Consider the following 24,590-nt stretch of genomic DNA (forward strand, 5'->3'; position numbering starts at 1 on the left):
AGGTTTTAAGACATAAAAATATTCTGCTTTGAATAATTGTCTATTGTAGTTTTTCAGTTGAACAGTTCAATATATTAGTTACACATTCTTAAAATTACATCTACATTTACATCTTATTTCTCAGCTACATTATTAACTTTTGTTAGTTATTAATTATCAGTTATAATCATACATAAAGTTGTCATCTCTGATGACAACTAATAATCATAACTAATAAATAATTACACAGGATTTCTGAAGGGAATGTGCTTACTGTTGCTTGAAAGATTCAAACTGGAACTTAACACACAAAATGTCCTCTTATTCTATACTCTTTAAAGGATAAAAAGGATACTAAAGTTTACACACATCCCACAACTGATAGATGGATGAATTCCTGATGTAACTTTACATGACATCAAACCTGAGCCTAATGATAATTTTTGTAATAGATTAACTTGCCAATCATTTTCTACATTAATTGCAGCATATCCTCACATATGGCAGGCTGGAACTGCTGAGAATGGTAATTTTTGCCATTCAACTTACACAAAAATAGCTAGGTTTCGTAATAGAAGTGGAAATAAAAATTGCAGTAAAGGTTGTAAAAGTGACGGGACTCTTGAAATGTTTCAACTTCAACAGTTTTATTCTGAAGGACCAACCACTTTTACATGAACAATAAAATACAACATTGTCAACATCTGGCTCTGTGTGTGTGTGTGTGTGTGTGTGTATGTGTGTCTGTCTGTCAGTAACATGTTTAGTATACAGTGTCTCACAGTTTTACTTCATAGAGTAAATACAAACAATGGAGACAAATTAAAAACAAATAAAAACAAGGCAGAAGTGTTCAGTACATTCAGCACAGCAGGTAACACTGTCCAGTCTGTCCTTGTGTTACAGCTGTGGTCTTGTCTAGGAGTGCTTATTGGCTAAGCATTGTGCTGGACCAATCAAATCCACTTCTGTCCCTCACTGACCAATCAGATAGATTCTTTTGGCTCCACCCCAGACCATCAGAGCTCGTCCTGCAGGGAAAAGATGGATGTCAAACTTAATTTCACCGGCTGGTTTGCGCATGCATTTTAAGTGAACAGCGACTTACTTTCAGATTGTTCTGTAACCGTGGCAACAACTGTTGTAGTCGCTGTCTGATGGTGTCAGCAATCGAGTTAGCCTCCCGGCTATTGATGTGTTCCCCGCTGTGTTCATGCTGTCAACACACACATCATAAAATTAGAAATGTTTTTCCACTATGGATCAGTGTTCAATCCATCTTTGACTAATTTTCTAAATTATTTTAGGGGCATTTTATGTCTTTATTAGATAGACAGGAACTGAGGGAGAGAGAGATGCAACAAAGGTCCTTGGCAGGATTCAGACTGGCGAGTTGTGGTTCATGGTTGGCACCTTAACCCCTGAGCCACAGGGACGGCCCGTTTGACTCTTTCACACCAGCAACTTAACGCAGCTCCAATATGTCTCAAAGCAAGTTAACAGTAGAATAAGGCTGATATCTAAAATTGCAAACAAAAACACAGGAGTGAAACTAAACTCCCAACCATAGAGATTCAGATAAAAGTTACAAAAGAACCAAGAGCTGAACAGACAGACTTTTAAAAACGGCACTTTCTCTGTTGTCACCACAGCTGCACACGTGTTATTAAAACAGTCTGTGGAATAAAGACTTGACCAAACTCTGTGTGTGTGTGTGTGTCCTCACCCTCCTTGTTCCCAGGTATGGGTAGAATCTGACAGTTGGGTAGGCGGTGATTCCAGCTGATTGACAGGTCTGATAATGAGCCTGACAGTCCACCTTCCCTGCCCGAACCTCCCCTTTAAGAATCTGTCAATCACACAAAGAACATCCCTTTAAGAGCCTCAACTATAAAGAGAAGAGTCTGGCTTAGTTTGTCAGTAGTCTGTCGGTTGTCTGTCCTGGGCTGTGAAAGAACTAAGGCTACTGGATAAAAAGATTTGTTTACAAAAAGGAAAAGGTGCCTCACCCGAGCCAGGACCTCAAACTCTGGGGCAAAGTGTTGACAGGGTCCACACCAGGGGGCGTAAAAATCCAGAACCCAGTGATCCTGACCTGACAGAACCAAAGACCTAAACGAGTCTGGAGTCAGGTCCACTGACGCCCTGGGCAGAGAGCTGTACACAAAAGATATGTACACAAATACATATCTGTAAGATTCCACGTGAATCTAATCACTGATGAAAATAAAGAAACACAAAGAAAGAAAGAAAGAAAGAAAGAAAGAAAGAAAGAAAGAAAGAAAGAAAGAAAGAAAGAAAGAAAGAAAAAGAAAAGCAGTTTGTATCTCACCTCAGTGCCCATGTTCTCAGTGAATGGGCATCTCTGTGCCAACCATTGTAACTCCTGAGTAGACAGACAGACCAATAGGAAAACAGGATCAATAAGCTGAATCAAAAGGACAGTAACACATTCTGACTAATAGTCTGTTAGTTATTCAGATAGTTATTCAAAATTAATGTTAACACTCCAATTCATGGAAGACATAGCCCACAAGGAGCAAGCAGTGCAAACAGACCAGAACCTAACATGGAACCCTGAGGAACTCCATAGCTAATCAGCACTGAAGACCGGGACTCTTCAAGATCACAAATTGTTTAACTTTGGTCTCTGAACCTGCAAACATTGTGAAATTTTGGGAAATCCTCTTCCCAAAATCCTCTCTGTCTTCTGCAGAGTCAGATGAGAAGGTGGATATCAGTTTCATCTCTGTGCATCCAGAACAAAGACAGGTCCAGGATGCATTTAGCTAAGGCTGAAAATAGGGGAAACTGCTACCCACAACTCTTGTATGATTTACATGTTGTATATTGTTAGCTAACAAGCTATTCACCATTCCATCCTGTAGTCAGCTGGGTTTAGTTGAGAGCTCAAACCTGGCAACCCCACTATGAGGGCAGGACTTTTCAGATGCGGTGTGCAGTCACTGTGCTTGGAGGTTATTGGTCAACAAATATCTCCAATGCTAACTGCTGCTAAAACCACACCGTCTCCTTTTAACATTTCTATTTCTACACTTGATCAATAAACAATATAGATACAAAGTGTAAATCGGGATAAGTTGTAAACTGGATTTTTTTCTCTTATGATGGAGGCTAAGCTGGCATTGTCACTGCCAGTGTATATTCATGCAGTATGTTTATTTTAAAGTGTGATACATACATGTAGCGATCTTGTTGCCTGGTGTTGCCAGGGTACAGGCGGACTTCAGGGTAAGCCCTCACATTCTGACCCTGACAGAACGACTGATACCGCTGACAGTCAACTGAACCAACCAGGATCTGACCTGACAGCAGCTGCATGGTAAGAGAGACACACAGGTTAGACAGGTTACACTCTGCTGATCACTAGCAGCAATACTGTGATAGCAAACCAAGGGGAAGCCTCATCATTCACTGCACAGACAATTTTGCACTGTTTATGTTTAACCGAGTTAAAATCAGCCAGGCCGATATTAGATTACTGCAGATATATCGGTGAATATATCGACCAATAAGCAACAATAAATGTAAGTACAGAAATGTCAAAGATACGATTGAGGTCATTCAGAAACAGTGTCTCCATTATAGAGTTTGTTCATCAGAGAAAACTGACAAGTTTAATTTTTCAACTGTCTGCTCAGTACATATCTTGGTGATGAAGTGCTGCATCAGATGACCTGGTCTCCACAATCACCTAACCTAAACTCAATTGAGATGGTTTGGGATGAGTTAGACCGTAGAGTGAAGGAAAAGCAGCCAACAAGTGCTCAACATATATGGGAACTCCTTCAAGACTGATGGAAAAGCATTCCAGGTGACGACGTCATGAAGCTGGTTGAGAGAATGTCGAGAGTGTGCAAAGCTGTCATCTAAGCAAAATGTGGCTACTTTGAGAAATCTAAACTATGAAAGACAGTTTGCTTTATTTATACTTTTTTGTTTAATATGCAATTCCATATGTGTTATTTTATAGTTTTGATGGAATCAATATTGCTCTACAATGTAGAAAACAGTAAAAGTAAAGAAAAACCCTTTTGCAGGTGTGTCCAAACTTTTGACTGGTATTGTTCCTTCCAGCACTTTGAAGAGACACTGGCTGCATACAGGGTGTGTTTCTGTTCGCTGATCTGCTCTATTATTTTGTTTAGATTGGGTTGGTTTTGGGTTTTGATAAATGCCAAATCAGGGTAGGTTTTCAAAATGTGTCATATGCTGTAGTTTCCTAGTTTTAGCCTCAGTGTTTGTTAATTCCTCTGCAGAATGTTGTCTGGTTCAGGTTATAATCAGTTTATGTTTGAGTAGACTGTAAAATTCAAATAGAAGTACTACTCTGTGCTGGTTGTCCCTACGCCAACATGCTGAGGTTCATTCATTATTTCAAGTCTGTTGCACAGTCCAGGCCGTTTCACTGTGCGGGATATTTGCACTGTATGTGTGTGTATGGTGTGTAAATGTACCCTGGCCATGCGTCTCCACTCTGGCATCAGAGCCTGACAGGGACCACACCATGGAGCATAGAAATCTACCGCCCAGATCTGCCCTTCATCTCGACCTGCAACCACATGAGAGGAAAGGAGAGAGGAGAGGAGAGGAGAGGATAACAAGCTCAAAGAGGTTGCTTGGCAAACCATGTTTTATAGTTTGAGAAGAATTTTAGTTTTGTACAACCCAAAGAATTTAGATATCTGTGTCTGTGCAACTGGACCATGGTCTATCTGTTATTTTCAGGGCTGGTTTTACCTTTAACTCTCTCAGTGAAGCTAGAAGGATCCAGGACCACCACAGATGGATTGACCAGATCCTGCATAGACAGAAGGAAGTTCTTTCAGCCAAGTCTGGTTGATGATGACTATTATTTGTTGAAACCATTTTCAGGAAGGACTTGCCAGTGCAGGCATGTTCTTTTTTGCCTGTGTTCATGTTTGTTTCCCAGTAAGGCCGCACATGTCACTTAGTGCTTCAAAATCAATAGTAGTCATGTGTATTATGTGGTATTAGTGTGTAGCTGATATGTAGTAGTACTTGTATGAACTCCAGGATGCCATCAGCTGAATGTTGCCCTTCATATTCATGAACAGAGGAACCGTTGAAGATGACTGTAGTGGGATAAGCCTGGATATTATACTGAGACAGAGGGAGAAACAAAAAAATGAACCAATGAATCAACCTGTCTGTGGTATCTACTTGTCTCCAGTTCATAATCAATGGTATGGTCCACGTATGCACATGCTTACCAGAGAGCAGAGGTTGTGGTGGATGGTACAGTCCAGAGTACCAAACTTCATCTGCCCCGCCAACTGGATGGAAGCCTTTCTCAGTTCAGGAAGTAAGGCTCGGCATGGAGGACACCACTGCACACAAGAATTACATATTTATGAAATCAATATCTAACTAGGTGACGTCACAAGATTTATTCTCACTGCATGGCCAGATCTTTATTACACCTGCAATTAACAGGACAATAACCCCCTTTTCACACATATGGAATAGCAGGCTCCCTCTTGCCTCTCACCAGCCTGAAGGTTACAGGCGTACATAATGTACATGCTCAGCTCTGACTCTATCTCACACTGTTTGTGTTGTAGGTGTAACACCATCACCAGCCCTGAAGGTAAACAGGATTCAGGAAGGCTGGGTCATCAAGTTGCAAAGTGTGAAGTATAAAACTCTCTGAGGTTAAATCAAGCCTATCAGTACTGATGTCTCATTCCCACCTGTTTATTTATCAGGAGGATGTGCTATATGAGACATTATATCCTGTTCTTGTGCTTTCCTACTGATTTGTTAGTTACACACCGGGGCAAAGAAGTCCACCAGCCAGGGCTCCTTTCTGTCTGAGGGGAAGTTGTCTGGCCTCAGAGTCGTCACGTGAGCGCGAACGCTATCCCTCGCAAAACCCACAATGTCGTACAACACATCCTTACCTACAAACAGCCATAAGGGTTAGACAGACAGACAGACACATAGATACATCTCAACAGCAGAACAATTTCTCATCAAACGAATAAACTGACTGACCACAACTTAAAAAAAAATGACAATGGCAATACTGCAGGTCATCAGGTTTGCTGAAAAAGGAATAAAGGGACTAAATGCTAAAACATGTTCATAATGGTAATGCTAACCTGCCAATGTTTAGCAGTTATAATGTTTATCTTAGTTTAGCACGTTAGCATGCTAATTACAACTAAACACAAACTTAACATGAATTTCATGGCAATCCATCTGGTAGATGTTGATATTTCAGTCTGGACCAAAGTAGTTGACCAACAGACCTACATCCATGCTGCTAACATGGCTAAAACAGTGCACAGTGGAAACGATAGTGAAGTACTGTTCAGTTGTAGCCCTGACCATGGTGGATCTCAAAGTCGTGGATTCCCAGTCCTTTGAAGACAGCCACGCAGGGTTTATGGATGTAGAGAGATTGACACAACTCAGAGTCTGCCATACAGTTTACTCTGCCAACCTGGAGAGACAGACAGGCAGTGAGACATACAGGCAGGCAGAGAGACAGGCAGACAGACATGCAGACAGACAGGTACCTGTATATGGTCATTTCGGAGGAAGGCTAGTAGCTTCTTGTACTCGTGGGAGGCGGAGTTTCTGTCTCCAAATGTAAAACTGACCAACCAGCGATGATGGGCCAGCTTGCTCTGGCAGAAGAAGTTACATATCATTTACTGGATGTATATTTCAGCAGTAGTATAGTACATCCGCACTTGAAAGTTGTACAGTATGTTTGAGTGTGTGTTCTGTAGTGTACATATATAGTTGTGTAATGTATGTACCTGGAAGCTCTCTTTGGTCAGCAGCTCCAGATCAGGCAGATGGCTGATGACCTGATTGTAAATCTCTTTACTATCCAGAGTATTCAGCCACTGGAACACATGCACACTGAGTCAGTACTGCAGTATGTTACACAGTATTACTACAGAGCTACAGTATACTGTCCACATACAGACAGGAATGTGTTGTGTGTCCTACCAGAACGCTGCCGTGTTGATCCAGAGAACTTCCAGGTGGGAACAAAGCAGTCGCTCCACTGGTTACCTGAAAAACAGCAGAATGATTAAACACTAATACCAGTACTGCAACAAATATACCATTGCCACCAAAACTACTGCTACTGCAACTTCTATTGTTTCTGTTGTTAATCATTTTTACCTTAAAATGAATCTAAAAACTGTTCATGGCAGCTGAGGGCATGGTGTGCTCAGAAACAAAACATTTCCCTGTGCTTCTTTGCAGATGATACTTTGCTTTATCTTCCACATAGAGCCATCTGGCTGGAAAGGATCCTGGGAGTCTATTCAGTTTTTCAGGTTATTCAAGTTTTTTCCATGAAGAATAACATGGAGGTAAGTTACAGTAGCAGTATCAGTACTACTGCAGTAGTATTGCAATAGTGCTGAGTGTTACCTGGAAACTGTCACAGAGCTGTTCCTGTGAGGCGCAGTCCATCCATCCCACCTTCACTAGACCATCCTACACAAACATGCAAACACATTAAGCAGACACACTCAGATAAAACATTTCTACCAACGTTATTCAACCAATAGGATCAGTGAATTTATTTTATTGTATAAACACTAACGCTACTAACACATTTTCAGCAGAGAACCGAACGGTGGTGATGTACCTTACTGTAAATGTACAATACCATACAATTTTTAAGATAAGATATGATTGAGATATATCAATGAGCGAAAACACTATAAAAACCTTTTTCAAATATTACTGAATTTATTGTTTACACTGTGTGAGTCCTGTACAGAAATAAAATATGAATGATGTAATGAAGTCAAATCTGTTTTTCAGCTTGCATGTTCTGTTTTAGACAAACAGTCTGTATTCCTGCTGTGTGATATTTTGATGATTGCAGTTAAGGGTGGGTGATATCTGAAACCTGAAATCAATATTTGGATTAATTGCCATACTTATCTTGATAATTAATAAACAATATTTTATTAAATACACCTGTGCACAAGCTTTCAGTCCTCACAGTGAAGCTATTATTAATTATTTGCACTGAACAGAAAATCATAAAGACTGAGTAAATGTTAAATAAATGTAAAATATTCAGCTGTTAAAAAAGGAAAATCAAAGTAAAATATGCTCTATTTCACATCTCTTATGACTATTATGATAATAATCATTAAGTATTATCAAAGTAATTTAATTTAAATAATATTAATTTGAATAACACTGCTGTTGTTTCATTCCATCAACCACATGTTTTAGGGTATGGAGTGAAATTATTTTCGGCTTGTGTAACAGACTGCTGCAGCCTCCTGACTGTGGGGATGTCCAGGGCTAAGTTGTAGCTACCTTCGGGTCAACACAGCCGATATACTCAGCTGCTCGTAAACAGAACTCCAGAACTCATTCCTCATTCTCAAAGAGTGGTAGCATTTATTCTGTAGCTCATAAAAGATTCACATGTTCACTACTTACTGCTCACCCAACTTTGCTCTGACAGCCCACTGAAGCCAAAGTACCCTTGAGGCCAGCATGGCATCTTTTTTTGTACCACCTCTTTTTCATCTAAACCCGCCTCCTGCTGCGGTTTCTCCAACATTTGAATTGTTTTTTTCTAGACAAGATTGACTGGACACGCATCATTACATTGTTTAAAATTGCAGGTGGAAAAAACCTCAACCTATGAAATGGCCATATGACCACACAGCAAACTCCTCAATTAATTGCCCAGCCCTAATTGCAGGTGCAATTGATTAATTATATCAACACAGAGCTACAAAGGTTAAGTCCAGCTTGTCAATATCTAACTTAATCAAATGGAATGAACTTTTTTACATCTTCAGGTCTAAAACTACTACAAATAAAGCAACGGAAAAAAATACTCTTGGTTTAACTGACAAAAGACATTGCTTTGTTTTGACGGGTCACAAGAACCTCTGCTCTACATGACAGTGTAGCCTCACGCATTAAATATATTATACTTGCTGTGTAAAATAGCTTCTCATATCTTTTTCCATTATGAACATTGAGTTTTGATTTCTTTGAAGTGTATTCATTTCTTCTGACATTAGCAAAAGGAAATCTATAGTTAGGTGGAGGAGGCCTGCCTCTGCTAGAAACAGCTGTGGGGAAACTCTTTGATAATATTACTTGTGTCTTCATACCAACATTCCAGCCAGCTTCTGTCTTGTTCTTGGCTCCAGGCAATCTGAGAGAGAAACAGATAGACAGAAAGTCAAATCATTAGTGCTACAGGACAAGCTAGACAAGACCAGTTTACAAATATGAGCGTGTGTGGCTGCTCCCACATATACAGTACACATGGACACATGCGACTGGATGTTTCAGCTGACATTCAGACAACACTTTTAGGCATCATATATGCACGTGTGTTACCTCCAGTGTCAGAGCAGAAGGTGATCAGCCAGCCCAGCCCTAATGAAAACGCAGTCTCTATCTCGCTGAACACATTACCTAGCAACAACACAACCACACTCGCAGGTCAGACCACATAGAACGATATCAACTAGCCTCATAATCAGACTGAATTGCCATTTTGTTTCATTCATTTCAGATTTGGAACCAGGTTAGATGTAAACTGTAAACCATGAACATTTCAGGGTAGTTACCTTGCCAGAGCTGAGTGACGGTTGTTGTGATAAACTGCATGGAGAAGCGGACCAGGTTGTCTTTAGAACGCTCCCCATTGAACCTCTCTGATTTCTACAGAAAAACAAAGTCATCAGTCATCATGAGTTAAATCAGTGGTTCTTAAGCTGACATGCTTAAGAGCCATTGAAAGCATGACTGAAGTGGAACACATCTGAAGTTGAATGAATCTGATTCATGTGGGAACCTCTGCCTCTGATGCTAGCAAAACCAGAATTCAGCTTAGCAACATTTATTTATTTATTAGATACAAACTCAGACAAATCCAAAAGTCTCTCTTTCTCCTGGGTCCACTGTCAATGTAGCAGGTAAACCTTGTGTTTTTGTCTCTAAACACTCAAAGTTTCACTTCATATTCTAGATATTGATTTTTCAATCAAAATCAAGTCGGCTTGTTTTGTTACATTTTTCCTCAACGTTATCACTGGTCCATTCAAATGAAATCACTTTACATGGCGGGCATGGAAGGAACATTTTGAGAACCTCAGAGTTGACATGATGCACATTATGGTTTAACAGAGTTAACCTTAGCCTTTGGTAAAATATAATATGATGACTTTTAGCCTTGCACAACTTAATTTAACCAAAAGCGTTTTGATGATCTGTCATTGCATGAGTTTTCAAGTTATGCTGACTGCTGAGTTTTATTAATATAAAGGTTGTTTTCAGTGTAAACACAGCAAAAAAGACATGGACTGTTTTTAAATGGAGATTAAAACCATTAAAACCAGGCAGCAAAAAAAAAAAAAATAGAAACTGATGCTGGATAAATTTTTCAGTCCTCTACTTTCACTGACTGAGCAGATGCATTTTCAATTTAATCATAACATAACATACAGGACACAAACCTGTCCTGCTCTGTAAATGAACAGACTGGGGTAGCTGTTGATGCCTTTCCTCCTACACAGATGGTTGTTGTCACCACAGTTCACCGCTCCAATCCTGATCACTCCATCCATCTCCTTGGCAAACTCCCTCCACTGAGAGACAGACAGGTTAGAGAGACAAACAGATGTTGCTCTATTTGGTTAACACTTGTCTGTCTGTCTCAGTAATTATCGACTGCTAATATCTACTTAAGACAAGGTACATGGTACAAGGCTAATGCAGATAAAACTTAAGGAATAAAATTTAACAGAAAAGCTATAAAATGTACAGTAAAACAAAAAAGGCTAAAAAAATAAAGGGACAAATTTAATACAGCTAAAAGCATCTTGAGTGGATGTTCTGTGTTTGGTGTATGAAGTTTGTGTTTAATATGTATGTGAGTGTGTATTTTAGTGTTGTGTTACCGTTGGAGCGAGCTGATGACAGTGTGAGCATCGTGGGAAATAGAAGTTGATGAACCAGATTTCTCCAGAGTTCACTGCTGCTTCTGAAACATAAACACACATATACCAGTCACCACCTGCTTACTCAACTACCTGTCAAGTCTCCTATTGCACACATAACACTCTAGTTTTAGTGCATCTGCTGTTACTTCACAGCTATAAAAACTTCAGTAATAGTGCCAGAGAGGCAAATATAATGTATGTAAGGGTGGAGAGAAAGTTCAAGTTTTGATAAAGCTGTTCTGATCTTTACTGAGGGACAAAGATGTAAGAGAAAAAACTATTTACAGAAATAAAAAGAAATACAGTAACAGTCATGAAAGTTATCTATATTACACAGTCTTAATGAATGCTCTAAAGCAGGCTGCTTATGCAGGGACTGTTTTCTGTTTCATTGTTCTTTTTTGTGCTTTGTTTGTTGTATGTTCTGCTGAATTGAACCTCTGTCAGCTGTGTTAGCACATAAACTTAAAGGTACTCTGTGGTGTTTTTGTCCTCTAGTAGCACTATGGAATAGTTTTTTTTATGAGTGGGTGCCCATTTTTTCTTGTGCACGTACACACAAGTAATGCACCAAGAAACACAGCAATGTGCCAGCAAAGGCAGTGAAGAACAAGTCTGCTAGCTAGTAAACATGGATGTAAACAATGCAGGACTCTTACAGTAAACTTTAAGTATTAAAAAAATCAGCTTTGCAAATATTCTATGAGGAAAGAAATGGATTTGACATGTTTGTTGGACCTCAAGGACACACACAATGTGTTTTGGTGAGAAACATTGAATGTAAACATAATGTTCGTTTGTTCCCAAGACAAAGGGCCCCTTTAAAGCTACATGAACAGAGTTTTGGCCACTAGGGGGCAAAAAACATCAATGCAAGCTGTCAGTTCAAAAGTCACCACCATATCCCCCAGCATTTTAAAGTTGATCTGCTGGAAGGGGCACTACAGCAAGTTTACATACGAGGTTCAGTTTACTCGTCACAAAGTGTGCTGCTTAGCTGGTGAAAATATATAATGTCTCCTGTGGCTCCAGAGGGAACTTTCCAAAGTTTGAAAAAATATGCCGGATGACATCATCATCATTGTAGCTTGAGCTTGAGACTTCAAATTTTTAACAGAAAGCATGCCTTATAAACTGGAGGTGTGGGGTTTGACAGAAGTGGGCATTTAGGAGGCAGGGGGTGTTTTTGGAGTTTGACACATACTAGGAACTACAAGTCAGGATTAGAAATATTAATCGCCAACTATTTCAATAATAGATTCATCGTTTTGAGTCATTTTTGAGAAAAAAAATGCCAAAAATTCTCTGGTTCAAGCTTCTTAAGTGTGAATATCTTCTGGTTTCTTTTAGTTCTCTATGACAGTACACTGAATATCTTTGAGTTGTGGACTGTTGGTAGGAACAAGAACAATAAGAGAATCAAACCCCAGATCTCTGTGATGGTGTGCAGGAACTTTACTCCCACATGCTCCATGAACACCCGCTGTTGTTTCAGTGAGGTGTAACTAACTAGCAAATGTGATTGTAGATGTGATGACACAGCAAATTTCTGGGTGTGAAGAAATTTTGAGCTGCACCAAGAAACTGGAATTACAGGTTCCAGAGCAACTATGGTACAAAAAAATGTTTTTCTGGAGGCGTGAAAATAAAGACCAGGTTGAAAAAAGCCGCTCTCACCAAAGTCTCCACTGTCCAACGTAATGATCTCCAAATCATCATCATAGATACCTGGACAGAAAGACAGATTTAAATATTAAACAAGATACTGTTAGAAGCACCGTTCAATTTTAGAAGAGCAGTGTGATCAGCTCATAGTTTTCAATACACAAAGTTGTAACAACAAAGAACAAAGCTTTCGTTTTTAGCATCACCATGGTTATGTGTGACAGGTGTGCTTGGTTACCATGGAGACTTACCAAAGTCATAGCGGTAGTAGCTCCAGCTCTCGTAGCGTCCTCCCTGCTGCTCATCCAATCCCTTTTCTCCATATTTATCGTATTTCTTCCTGAGGTCTTCATCCTTCAGAACCTCGTAGGCACGATTCACCTGCAGGAAACTCTCATGGGCCGAGGAGTCTCCCTAAAACACAATTTTTTTTCCAGAGTTAGGGTTCTGCATAGGCTGATGGAGAGGTTGCCAGGGTTTTAGGACTAGTACCATGTTCAAGATAATGATTGGGGTGTTAGGGGTTTTTGTTCTACACGTAGGTGTTTCAGGGTAAATTAAGGGTTTTGTTAAAGTTTATAGTGTGTGTGACTCACAGGGTTTTTGTCGGGGTGCATGGTGAGTGCTAGCTTCTTGAAGGCCTGTCGTATCTCTCTGGTTGTGGCCTCCCTGTTGACTCCCAGCAGATCGTAGTAGTCTCGGCTCTCTGCCCAAACTGCCGCCAGCATGATGATTAGGAGCAGCAGCGGCAGCATAAGATGGACGGGACGAGGCCGCCGGACCCCGAGGGCGAACCTGTGCCCCATCCCCAGTGCTCCCATTACAGCCACAATAACCAGCTACTACCAGAGGACCAGCAACTGGAAGATACAGGCACAAACATGATTCCATCGTTGTTGTGCAGGTGGGCAAATCAATGCTACCAGCTTTACTGCTGTGTGATGGAGAAGGAAGATTAGATAACTAGTCCAGCTAACCCTGCAGCCATTAATATCCCCTGGCCATGCTAGTCTGAGGGAACTTATTTTAAAAGAAAAGATAACAAACAGCATGGTATGTTACGACCCTTGTCCTAATTGTTTTAGTTGCTCTGTGTTCCACTTTGTTCTCTGTGAGTCTGAATGTCTTCCTGCATATGTGGCACAGGTTTATTGGCTTGGGACATGGGAGTAGCTGGAGGAGTGTCTGTTGCCTATTGCGCCCCTCCCTTTATATCCCACCAGTTTGGGTTGGTAGCTAACAGTAAGAGCAGCATTTTTACCACAGGTTAAAAAGTGGTAGGTATACAGTAGGTTAAATTGTCTGTTCGGGAAGTCATAGGGTCAAACTACCCTCTTCTTTCCTCCAACTTTTTTCTCATGTTTGTTCCTTCAGGCGTTAGGGTTAATTGTCTGTATTTTTGTTTCATATCTCCTGATACTTTTGATACTTGTTTTCGCTCTAGTTCACTGTCAATATAAAACTCCCTGTGTTATGTCATTTAAATGTTAGGTCCAGATTTTTCCAGTCTAGTTATTGGTGGTCAAGAGTTATTGGCTGTAGTCCTTCCTTCTGTCCATACTGGCTGTGAAGGGATCCCTTCCAGGCATGACTCCAATTAAAGAAGTGGAGGATAAAACCTTCTGGTCCTTCTACTGCGTAAAAATACATTCTAAGGTTGAGTTGAAGTTAATATGAGGCTTAAGCAATCAGAGTCAGACAGAGTGTTTTAGTACGAAATGCTCTCTTTGTGTTATTGTTCCTCCACGTCAGCTTAGCAAGGAAATACTGTCTGAACAAAACGGGTGAAATTTGTACTAAAAAGAGTGTAATGTTGGAAGATGCCCACTTGATTTGTTGGGACTTAGTAATGCAAGGCCATTATGAACAAGAGGAACGATTACAGCCACCAACAACTCCTTCAATGTACATACAGCATGCAAGTCTTTTATTAAAGGGGACCTATTATGCTTATTTCCAGCTCTATATTTTTATTCTGGGACTCCAGTTGAGTTGCTTTGCATGATTTACAGTTCAAAAAACTCCTTAAAAAAAGTTGAAAAAACTTTGGAAAGTGAGCGTTCACAGTCTAAAGCTGGTGCTTTTTGCTCACAGGGATTACATCTACATATGTTTATTTCTACATACATTTTCTTCATTACTTGACACTTTGGCCACATTTAATATGAACATCCAATATTGTAACATTATATGTATATGACTGACAGTAAGGAAAAGCATAATAGATCCCCTTTAATATGGACCTGAACAAATTTATCCATGACACATTTTGTAATAGATTAGTAAATAAAGCTTTCTGGCCTGATTAGGAGACCAGGGAGGTAGCAACACTTTCGATTTATATTATTAATTTAGGTGTAACCATCATCAAACAAAAACGTATCCAATTATGTCAAAACCATTCCATAAATTCAAACGTAGCATGTTATGTTTGTTAAGTCCTCCAACATACCCGCCTGTAAATGGGTGGCCACTTTCAAAATAAACTGCCTGTTTTCTAGTCAGTAGTAAAGCAGGTGAACAAATAAAACTGTTCCAGTGTTATTTCTTCATAACATATGTGATTCGTAGCATTTTCAGCACTTAGAAATCGTCTACTGCATGGAGGAAACAGCCATTACATAAAATTGTGAAAAAAACTCGTGTAAACAGGTACATTTAGTGTGAATATACTGCAGGTGAAGTTAACCAGCAGCAGAGCAGATTTTACATGTTCACAACACGGACAGCCACTGTGACGAATACACAAAACACCCTAGAAATACCATACAAAACTCAAAGTGTTCCCTGCTGTTACACTGCCGGGTGTCCACTGAGACAAATCTACATATCCTCAGATTTTGCACCTTTCTTGACCCAGCAGAGAAGCTCAAACTAAGCTAAGCTAGCTGCTAAAAGCAGTAATCTAACTTGCTAATTAACGTTTAGCTGATTAGCCGATTAGCTTCACCGCGTCATTCAGCTTTCTGTGGTGTGTTGACGAGGCTAAAGCTAACATCCAGCTAACCAAGATTTCAGTCGGATTAATGAAACAGCTTCGTTACCTTTGCGGCGTCTGAACTTCTGAAAGTGTGTCTGGCTGCAGCTGTGAGTGTCCGGCTCACAGCGGCGGCGTCAAGCTGCACACAATGAAACACTCCACTTCCGCTCAGCAATCCTATCTGTAACGCTACAGCTCAGCAACACAGCGGGGTATTAGACAGACAGTATCTGTTAGAGCATATCTGTATGTAAGTCATAACAGTGTGTTACATTGACTTTAGCTGGGTAAGTCAGGTCATCACTCAAAATTTGTTCGGCTGACTTTGCGCTTTCATTTTGACAGCAGAATAGTTACATCTACCGTGATGTATGCGCTAACTTGACTAATTTAACTCTTTTTTTTTTTTTTAACCAGCTTTATTGAAAGAAGTTTGTGTGTACAGCTTGAGTCTACACGCCAGGGGGACCAGGTTGTAATATAATAATAATAATAATAATAATAATAATAATAATAATAATAATAATAATAATAATAATAATAATAATAATAATAATAATAATGATAAAAGGTTAATAAATATGGACAGTCAGCTCTGAAAAGTTTGGCTTTTTGGATTTGTGAATATAAAATTTGGCCAAAATAGTGAGCAAATAAATCAAATAGAACTGCGAGCAGAGATCGTGTCATATTCAGTGAATACAGACAATACATTTTTCCAAAGTAATAAAATGTGAGGGTAGATATGATCAGCAATAAATCGTGACAATTTACTCCACAGTTGTTTTGTGAGCCAAAGACCAAAATAAATGTACCAGTGCTTCTCTGAGCTCCACACAAAAGGTACAAATTACATCAATGTCTTTCTTGAGTTTCTGTAAATAATGATTAGTTGGACAAAACCTGTGAAGCATTTTTAAAGGGTATTTCTTTGATTTGTCAAAGAAAACTCTTTCCCAACAAACATCTTCAACAAATGTGAACCAATACGATAAGGCAGAGGGTGTACTTATGATGTCTTGTTGGAAAAAATTGACCAAACCATAGACTGTAAAAAAAACAAACAAACAAACAAACAAACAAAAAACTCGAGGCTCATTCTTATGACGTAAAGTCGTAAAGTAAAGTTTGATGCATTCAGGGGTACACGTTTATAGTTAAAAAAATTCAAGAACATGCTCCTTTTTTGTTGAATTCGAAAACGACCAATATTAAAGTCCCCTTCCTTAAAAACGTGTTTTATTCTTGTTCCTTCGGTGGGATGTTTGAGCTTCACTGTGCAGAGTTTGACACTAGAAGGCTGTTTTCACAGTCATCTGCTGAAAGTGTAGTTTATCTGAGCTCACTTTAAATCAGAGTTTAAAGATCCTCTCCAGACATGGTTTAAGATGTATATAGAATACTCTACTTTGAATAATTATTTGTATCTGATGTGGTTTTTCTCACAAAAAAGTTCAATTATCATGTAAAAATTTTAAAATTACATTTCCTCCTTGTCCCTCATTGAAAATTCCAGAATTTATATATATATGTAAAAGAAAATATATATTAAGGTCTTTTCAGATAAATTTTCCCTTCCTTTCCTTCCTCAGCTACGGTAGAAGGATAGTAACACAAGTAGGGAATTTTGTACAGTATAAGACTGCACTGCAGTGCATGGCCAATATAGAAAGCGGGAATTACAGCGATCAAAGCAGAAACCAAAAACTAATTCAATGTACATCTGAGAATGGACTTGGAAAAACGCTAATCTATCTTTTAAACTTAAACCTCAGTTCATCACTGTCAACTATTAGTTTCACTTTGATTTTACACGTCATATCCAGAAGTCCCCTGAACGCGTCTTTAAACTGACTGTGTTAGCGGCAGCACCTTCAATCTCCACCGGCTGCTCCGAACTGCAAACAGACTGAAGGGGACTGAAAAACAGCCGATTCAACATCACGTAACTTAAACTATTTGGATGCTGTCAGTTAACGTAAACCCGCTTGAGTAGGCATCTCAATAACACCAAGTTTTACTGACAAATCCGTTAGTTTTGCTAACTGTTAGCCGTGTTAGCTTTGCTAGCTATACAGTTAGCCTGGCGTCACTTCCTACTTTTGAAACTCGCGGCCAGAAAGTAACGAAGCAGAGATGGAGTTACAAGGTAACTCGAGTTTTATGAACTCTTTATTTGTTGTCTGTCGTTCATTATACTGTTCTGCTGTTATTTATATGTTAATGTTTCCACTGTGCCGGCCTGCTAAGTTCATAGTTAGCTCGTTAGCTGTGATGGTTCTTATTAAATGTAACACGTGTTATTAGAAGCCAGACAGCTCGTAATAACAAGGTTAAAGTATTCACACAGACTAGCAGCAGACTCATGGGAACAGAGATCAGACTCTTTGTAACTTCTGTGGTTACATTTGTTGAAACGATCCAGATCCAAACATGAAGACCTCATCAAACAGAACTCAGGTCTGCAGCACTGCTGTAAACTTTTACTGACACATATTGTCACATGATGCATCTGTGAAAAGCAAACAACAACTGGTCTGTCGTGTATAATCGTTACAAACCCAGAAGGTGGTCTAATGACACTCAGCACTGTTCTGATGATATTTCCAGAATCTGCCAAAATTTCTGTAGCCAGAGGTGACCTGGAGCTTTGCTCAGTTTGTACAAAGTGAAAATTACAGCGTTATATTTAACGATTCTTCATAATGTTATATCTTCATACACAGCAACATGTTTATATTTATCTTGTGTGAAAGAAAATGATTGAGGAGATATGCCACCTCTGCATGTGGCTGCTTCTTGGATTGGGAAACAGTCTGACCGTTACAGTGATTCCCTGCCAGGAAATAACTTGGAGGATGTGAGGAAGTGTAGAAAGGAAAGGAGGACCCAGAAGTGAGCCTATCACAAACATCGGTCCAGCAGTCCCCAGTATTTAAAGTACTAGAAATATACTGCTACATACTAGGATGTTAAGTCCTACACTTAATCTCAAGTCATTGTTGACTTGAGGTGTCAGCACTGAACTTGAGCTGTCTCCGTCTTTCAGTGGGAACTGAACCGATGACTCTGGGCTCTCCCACCTCTCCTAAGCCAACCCCTGGTGCTCAGTTTTTGCCCAGCTTCCTGATGGGTGACCTGCCAGCTCCAGCTAGCCCACAGCCCCGCTCCTTCAGCCTGGCCACGCCCATCGTGGAGAGCACAGGTATGCAGGAAGACACATCCACTGACAGACCAGCTGATAGATACTGTGTATGCTGATCATGTTCATTCTGTAGATGTACCCTGTTTATACTGCACTCTCTGTATCATTAGGTGGAGGAGGCTCCGCCCCACAGCCCGTTGTCCCCACCCCCAAGGATAAGAGTGGAGCCCCGCCTGTGCGCAGTATCCATGACGACCTAATTAATGTAGCTACGCCCCTCAGCGCACATAGGCAGGTTAGTACATAGGCAGTACCTGTGAAGGTTATTAAAGTGTGAACAGTTTATTTATCACTCTGCCTCTCTCTGTCTGTTTTTCATCAGGCTTTTCCAGTGATGCAGTCTCCTCTGTCTGGACGTCAGGCCCCAACTCCAGGAACAGGTACACACTGATTACTATCACTACTACTGGTACTACCTTTTCTACTGCTGATATTAGTAATGATTCTACAACACGTGTCAACACTGATACTGTTGCTGATGCACTGTAGTCAAATAAAAAGCCATCTCTTAAAGTGGGAAGTAATTGTTTATTCCAGAAGTTAAATTTTGTGTTAAGTGCACTAATTGGCCAAAACTATGTGGACAATGCTGTCTACGCACATTTTGTGTACTTTTGTTCTGGGGCTGAGGTTGTAGTTTGGGCTCCTTAGATCGATTGAAAGGAAAAGTTGATGCTCCAGCATATAAAGATATTTTAGACAATAGTGTTCTTCCAGTTTGGTGAAAACAGCAGATCAGGTCTTTCCCTGCAGTGTATTATAGTGGAGGCGACGCTCCTCATCTGAATAACATCAGAAAAAAATAGCAGAGACACTATACATGCAGCAAAGTTGTTTAAACCATCATCTGGTAACTAAACTGATCACAAGACCAATGCATCAGGATCTGTGTCATTCAGCTCAGCAGGTGATTGATCCTTTGCAGTAATTATAGGGATTCACGATTTATGGGTGGTAGATATATTAGATATATTATTGGCTGATAAGTGAGAAAAAAAACTTAAATTATTGTTATTGTTCCAATAATGGAATTACAGCCAATAATACGGAGCAGACGCACACAAAACCTGCTTCTGAATGCGGTCTGCTCTGCTGGCCACAGCTGAGAGAATGAAACAGACTTTAGGTTATACGCCAACAATGCTTATTATCCATAAGCGCAACAAAATCTATAAATAAGTGAGATAGTACAGCAATTTATCAAACTGTTGAACACACAGAACATAAACTTTTAGAAATGCAACATCTTCAACAACTCTGCCTCAGTTATCTCACTGATCACTCTTTAACCGCAGCTGCTATGTTTTACAGACAAACAGAGCTTGTTATGCCAGTAGTGAACTGTTATGAATGAGCTAAAAACAAACACTAATTCTAGGTAACAATTGGGCCTAATTAGCCACGTTAGCCTAATAAGTTTAATTCTTGCAGACTTTGAGGCTGAGACCAGCAGTACCTGCCTGCAGTAAGTCTGTTCTTATCAGCAGCAGCGGGAGGACGACTATAACCAGTTTATTGTAAAAGACTTCCAGCCTTTCAAAACAGTGGAGTGAAGTGCCTTACATAAACAGTCATCAGTTATTCTGCTGGATTGTGTAGCTTATACACACTTGTCAATAAGAAGATAATGTCTGGCATTAATTAGTCTACATATTAAAAGATTAACTGAGGTTATTACAAACAAGATGTATTCTGTATTGTTGGGATGGTGAATGCTATAAACATTGGTGTTTTAAAAAAAAATAAGCTCTCGTCTAAAAATATATAATCTTAGCACAAAAAGTAAGGAAATTTGTGTTTGGTAGATTATTTCTTTGTTGTAACAATGCTTCTTGGCAATAAATCTGATACCGTTGGAAAGCCTGTTTATTTCCCTTTTTAAATGGTGCCATATTTGTAAGGAATATGCATTTGTGGGATGAGCAGCAGAGCTGAGTATGTGGGTTGCGCCCATGAAAAATTTGCCAAATCTTCTCTGCCAATGCCAAACAGCTTATTCTGCCATTGACTCTTGTTTAGTGTTTGGTGGATTGGATGATTGAAGTTTGAAGAAACCAAACATATTGGCAATTTAACAATGTATTCATTTAATGCATTACTTGATGCATTACTTTTAGCTACTTTAACCATTTATCAAATACTTTAAGCTAATATTTGAATCGTTTATGTTACAGCTGACTGATTTGTTTAATCAAATCATAATTTCTTTTTTTTCCCTCAAATGAGCTACTCCACAATCTTTCCATGAAACCCATGGCAACAGCAGGAGTACCCCATGGGTGTATGATATGAATAATATATGTAGTATAATACGTATTCTATGCTGTCGTAATACAGCCATGACAAGTACCCCTGGTTTGGAATCACTGTATTAGGAGTTAACGACACACAGTCGAGACCTTTTCTTTCTTAAAATATGTTGGTGTCATACTCTTGAGCCCTTCATGGCTCAAGGAGGACTGATCTGATTGGTCTGACAATCTCTGTGTGATCACCTGATTACTGCTGCTATTCCCTTTTATACTACTGTCAGCTGTCACCCTACCTGTATTCACTTACCCGTCACTCTCCCTCTGTCTGTCCACCTGGCTCGGTGTCTATCTCCAGGTGTGCAGCAGCTGTGTCTGTCTCCAGCTCAGGTGGATCCGTTCTACAGTCAGGGAGAGTCTCTGTCTGCTGACGATCAGCTCGACCAGACCTGGGTCACTGTGTTTGGGTAATTCTACTGCTAAATATACTTCTAACACTGCTGCACTGCTTAACATACAGTGGATATATATATATATATATACATTAACTGTGTGTTTGTGTGTTTGTTAGTTTTCCTCCAGCCTCAGCCTCCTACATCCTCCTGCAGTTCGCTCAGTACGGAAACATCCTCAAACACACGGTGAGACACACAAACACACACAAACTCCTGTCAGCTGTGATGTTAGAAAGTGGTCAGATGGGCCTTTTTTGTCTTTCTGAATGATATCAGTCTACTCAATAACTTCTACTCATGTGTTGACATGAGTGCTAAATAAAGTGTCTTATGTGAACATGAATAATATGATCACTCCTGGAGCAGCAGACTATATATATCAGGTTAACTGCTGTGGTTTCTTACTGAGACAAATGTTTGATCATAAGATTCCACTGGAGTTTCACACGATCATTAATATCAATGGTAGGGACGTCAATAGTTAACCAGTAATCAGTTAACCACCGAGAATATTTTTGACAGGTTACGCATGTCAGTCTATAGGTTAATTTGCATACACACTCAGCTAACAGCTAGACAGTTACTTGTTGACAACATCTGATCTTCTTTTTGAATGGATAAAGTAGTGATGTAAAACTGACTCCTACACGGAGTGTTGCATTATGGGTCGTTTGTAGCATTCATGTTGCTAGGCGAGTGAGTGTCTTAATGTCTGTTTATAGTGAATGTGTTAGAGTCAATCAGCACTAAAAAGTGTTCCGTTACTCCAGTTAAACCTGCAGGAGTTTCTGAAGGCTCGTGTAACGTGTTTTTCTGCCACGGAGGAAATAAATTCATGACGAGTGAAAACGAGTCCAAAGCGTCTTCTGATGTCTCTACTGCAAAAAAAGAATATGTCAAGCTGCCAAATACCACTGTGAGAGATGATGAGGAGCTTAGAAGGACAAACAGTCGTATTAATGCTAACTGCCTTTTTTTGACCACTTCCAAGAGCCTGACAGGAGACTGCACAAGTATGTGTGTGTTATTTTTCCAAAAACAGCTGTTGGTTAAGAGGGGGTCGTCTTATAATCAGGGTCGTATTATTATTTATATTCGTACCTCGAGCCCGAGTACATTATGCCATCGGGAGCTGCCCCAAAGCAGTCAGCCTAGGGGAAACACTGGAAGGAGACTTTGTCCAAAACTACTCCTGCTCAAAGATGATTTCTCCGTTCGCTATTTCTCTGTTTAGCATCATTTAGCGTGCCTTTGCTGTCAGATTGATGACTTACTAACTAACGTTAAAAGTAAAGTTAGGCTTTGATGTCTGCTTCTTGACTCATTTTTAAAAAAAGACAAGAGAAAGACAGAGAGAGCATCAGCAAGAGAGAGAGCAGTGGTCGAGCGAGCTAGACAGTGAATGTACAGAGAGAGAGCGCTGGTAGCGAGAATGCCATTGAATCAGATCAATAAAACGTTATTTTGTGATCGTTTCACAGCGGTTATGTTCCGCAGAACAAATAAACACGCCCACACCCCCCCACACCTACCCTGTGGCTGAACGCTGTACCTCTTGATTCGGTGTGAATACGGCCTTATTGCTGACCTTCTCTGCTCTGCCCACATTCACCATCACTTTTCTGACGCTCCCTCTCTTGCTCAACCACTCACTCGCTTACGCTCTGCCCTATTCCTTAAAAAGAGTTACGCTACCTGCAGTTTCCCAGGCGACGACACAGACGTTGACTCACGTTTTGAAACAGCGCTGCTCAGATGCTCCCAAACGCTATTGATTTCTGAATGAATGGATATTTGGCGTTTATTTTTGGCATTTAAAAAAATATTTTTCGGCCTGGCGGGGGTTCTCGCTGTACTATTATAGGGGAAACACTGCATATATACATACAGTCAAGTATTTGGACTGTTCCACATTTTTTGTTCTTCAGGCTCTGTGCTTCATTACATTCGATTTGAAATCAATAATGGACACTAAATTAAAAGTCTCAGATCATAGATGTATGTTTTTATGTTATTATAGATGTTGTTGATTGTGTTCTGACAGATGGCGTCTCCTGGTAACTGGATGCATCTTCAGTATCAGTCCAGGCTTCAGGCCAGGAAAGCTCTGTCTAAAGATGGAAAAGTGTTCGGTGACGCCATCATGGTGGGAGTCAAACCCTGCATAGACAAGGTAAGTTCCTGATTTTACCTACCTGTCTGTCTGTCTCTCTGCTGTCTGATTGGTTCTTCACATCAATTGACATAGAGCTCAGAGGCCAGTGTGAAGTTGTTTCTCTCTCTCTCTCTGTCTCTCTCTCAGAGTGTGATGGACTGCAGTGAAGCCGTCTCTTCTCCCCTCTCCACCTCCTTCTCCTTCTCCTCCTCCATCCTGCCCTCCACTCCTCGCTCCGCCATCAGACCGCTCAGTGCCACCTACAGGAGCTCCGGCAGTGACTACCAGGTGACGTCTGACCCTGACATCAGGGTTCACTTAAAATCTACTTGAAAATCTGAACTGTGTTTGACTTGAGAAATATTTCTGTCTGTTTTTAGGTGGTAGCAGACAGACAGACACCCAGGAAGGACGACAGCTTTGTTTCCAAGGCAATGGAGTACATGTTCGGCTGGTAACATCACACAAGGCATCATGGGATACTTGCAGCCTAAAGACTCACTACACTGTGTGCGTGTGTATTTGTGTGTGTGTGTGTGTGTGTGTGTGTGTGTGTGTGTGTGTGAGAGAGAGTTTGTGCTGAAGAGGATGGATTGTCTTTCTGTCTCTCTTCTTTTATAATCTGTTTTTTACTGTTTCTGTCTCAATAAAGTTTCTCTCTGGTATGAAGTGAATAAAGCTTTAAGTTTCATTCAGACGTGTCGTTCTGTCAGCAGCCACACGATGGCACTGTACACCTACTGTATGTGTGATAGTTGAACATGACTTCCACGAGGAAGTCACTGCCCAGCCAATGGTACAAAGTGTTTGTATTTAGCAGAATAATCTTAATCATTTCACACAAGATAACAAATATTAATTTAAACAGCACAATCCAAACATGAAATGATGGAATG

The 24,590-nt window shown here is 40.1% G+C and overlaps 2 protein-coding genes across 2 annotated transcripts; one reads left to right on the plus strand and one right to left on the minus strand.

Annotated features, from left to right (window-relative positions):
* Positions 1-607: 607 nt before the first annotated feature.
* On the minus strand, positions 608-15,799 carry dnajc10 (DnaJ (Hsp40) homolog, subfamily C, member 10). The gene is made up of 25 exons (XM_044366187.1): positions 15,695-15,799; positions 13,247-13,510; positions 12,902-13,064; positions 12,663-12,713; positions 10,944-11,026; positions 10,500-10,631; positions 9,612-9,705; positions 9,379-9,456; positions 9,147-9,190; positions 7,423-7,488; positions 6,988-7,053; positions 6,792-6,881; positions 6,546-6,656; positions 6,355-6,469; positions 5,797-5,924; positions 5,235-5,351; positions 5,023-5,124; positions 4,741-4,801; positions 4,458-4,552; positions 3,182-3,315; positions 2,312-2,365; positions 1,989-2,136; positions 1,706-1,828; positions 1,088-1,195; positions 608-1,010 (listed from the first exon to the last, which is right to left on the minus strand). Exons 2-25 carry the CDS (start codon positions 13,469-13,471, stop codon positions 999-1,001), a joined length of 2,400 nt encoding a protein of 799 aa, XP_044222122.1. The 5' UTR covers positions 13,472-13,510; positions 15,695-15,799; the 3' UTR covers positions 608-998.
* Positions 15,800-17,420: 1,621 nt separating this feature from the next.
* nup35 (nucleoporin 35) lies at positions 17,421-24,385 on the plus strand. The gene is made up of 9 exons (XM_044366206.1): positions 17,421-17,779; positions 18,680-18,835; positions 18,946-19,070; positions 19,158-19,215; positions 21,443-21,551; positions 21,656-21,725; positions 23,584-23,712; positions 23,842-23,982; positions 24,075-24,385. The coding sequence occupies exons 1-9, from the start codon at positions 17,767-17,769 to the stop codon at positions 24,150-24,152; spliced, it is 879 nt and encodes a 292-aa protein (XP_044222141.1). The 5' UTR covers positions 17,421-17,766; the 3' UTR covers positions 24,153-24,385.
* The last annotated feature ends 205 nt before the right edge of the window (positions 24,386-24,590 follow it).

Source organism: Thunnus albacares, chromosome 11 (genome assembly GCF_914725855.1).
Source record: "Thunnus albacares chromosome 11, fThuAlb1.1, whole genome shotgun sequence".
NCBI classification, from domain to species: Eukaryota; Metazoa; Chordata; class Actinopteri; order Scombriformes; family Scombridae; genus Thunnus; species Thunnus albacares.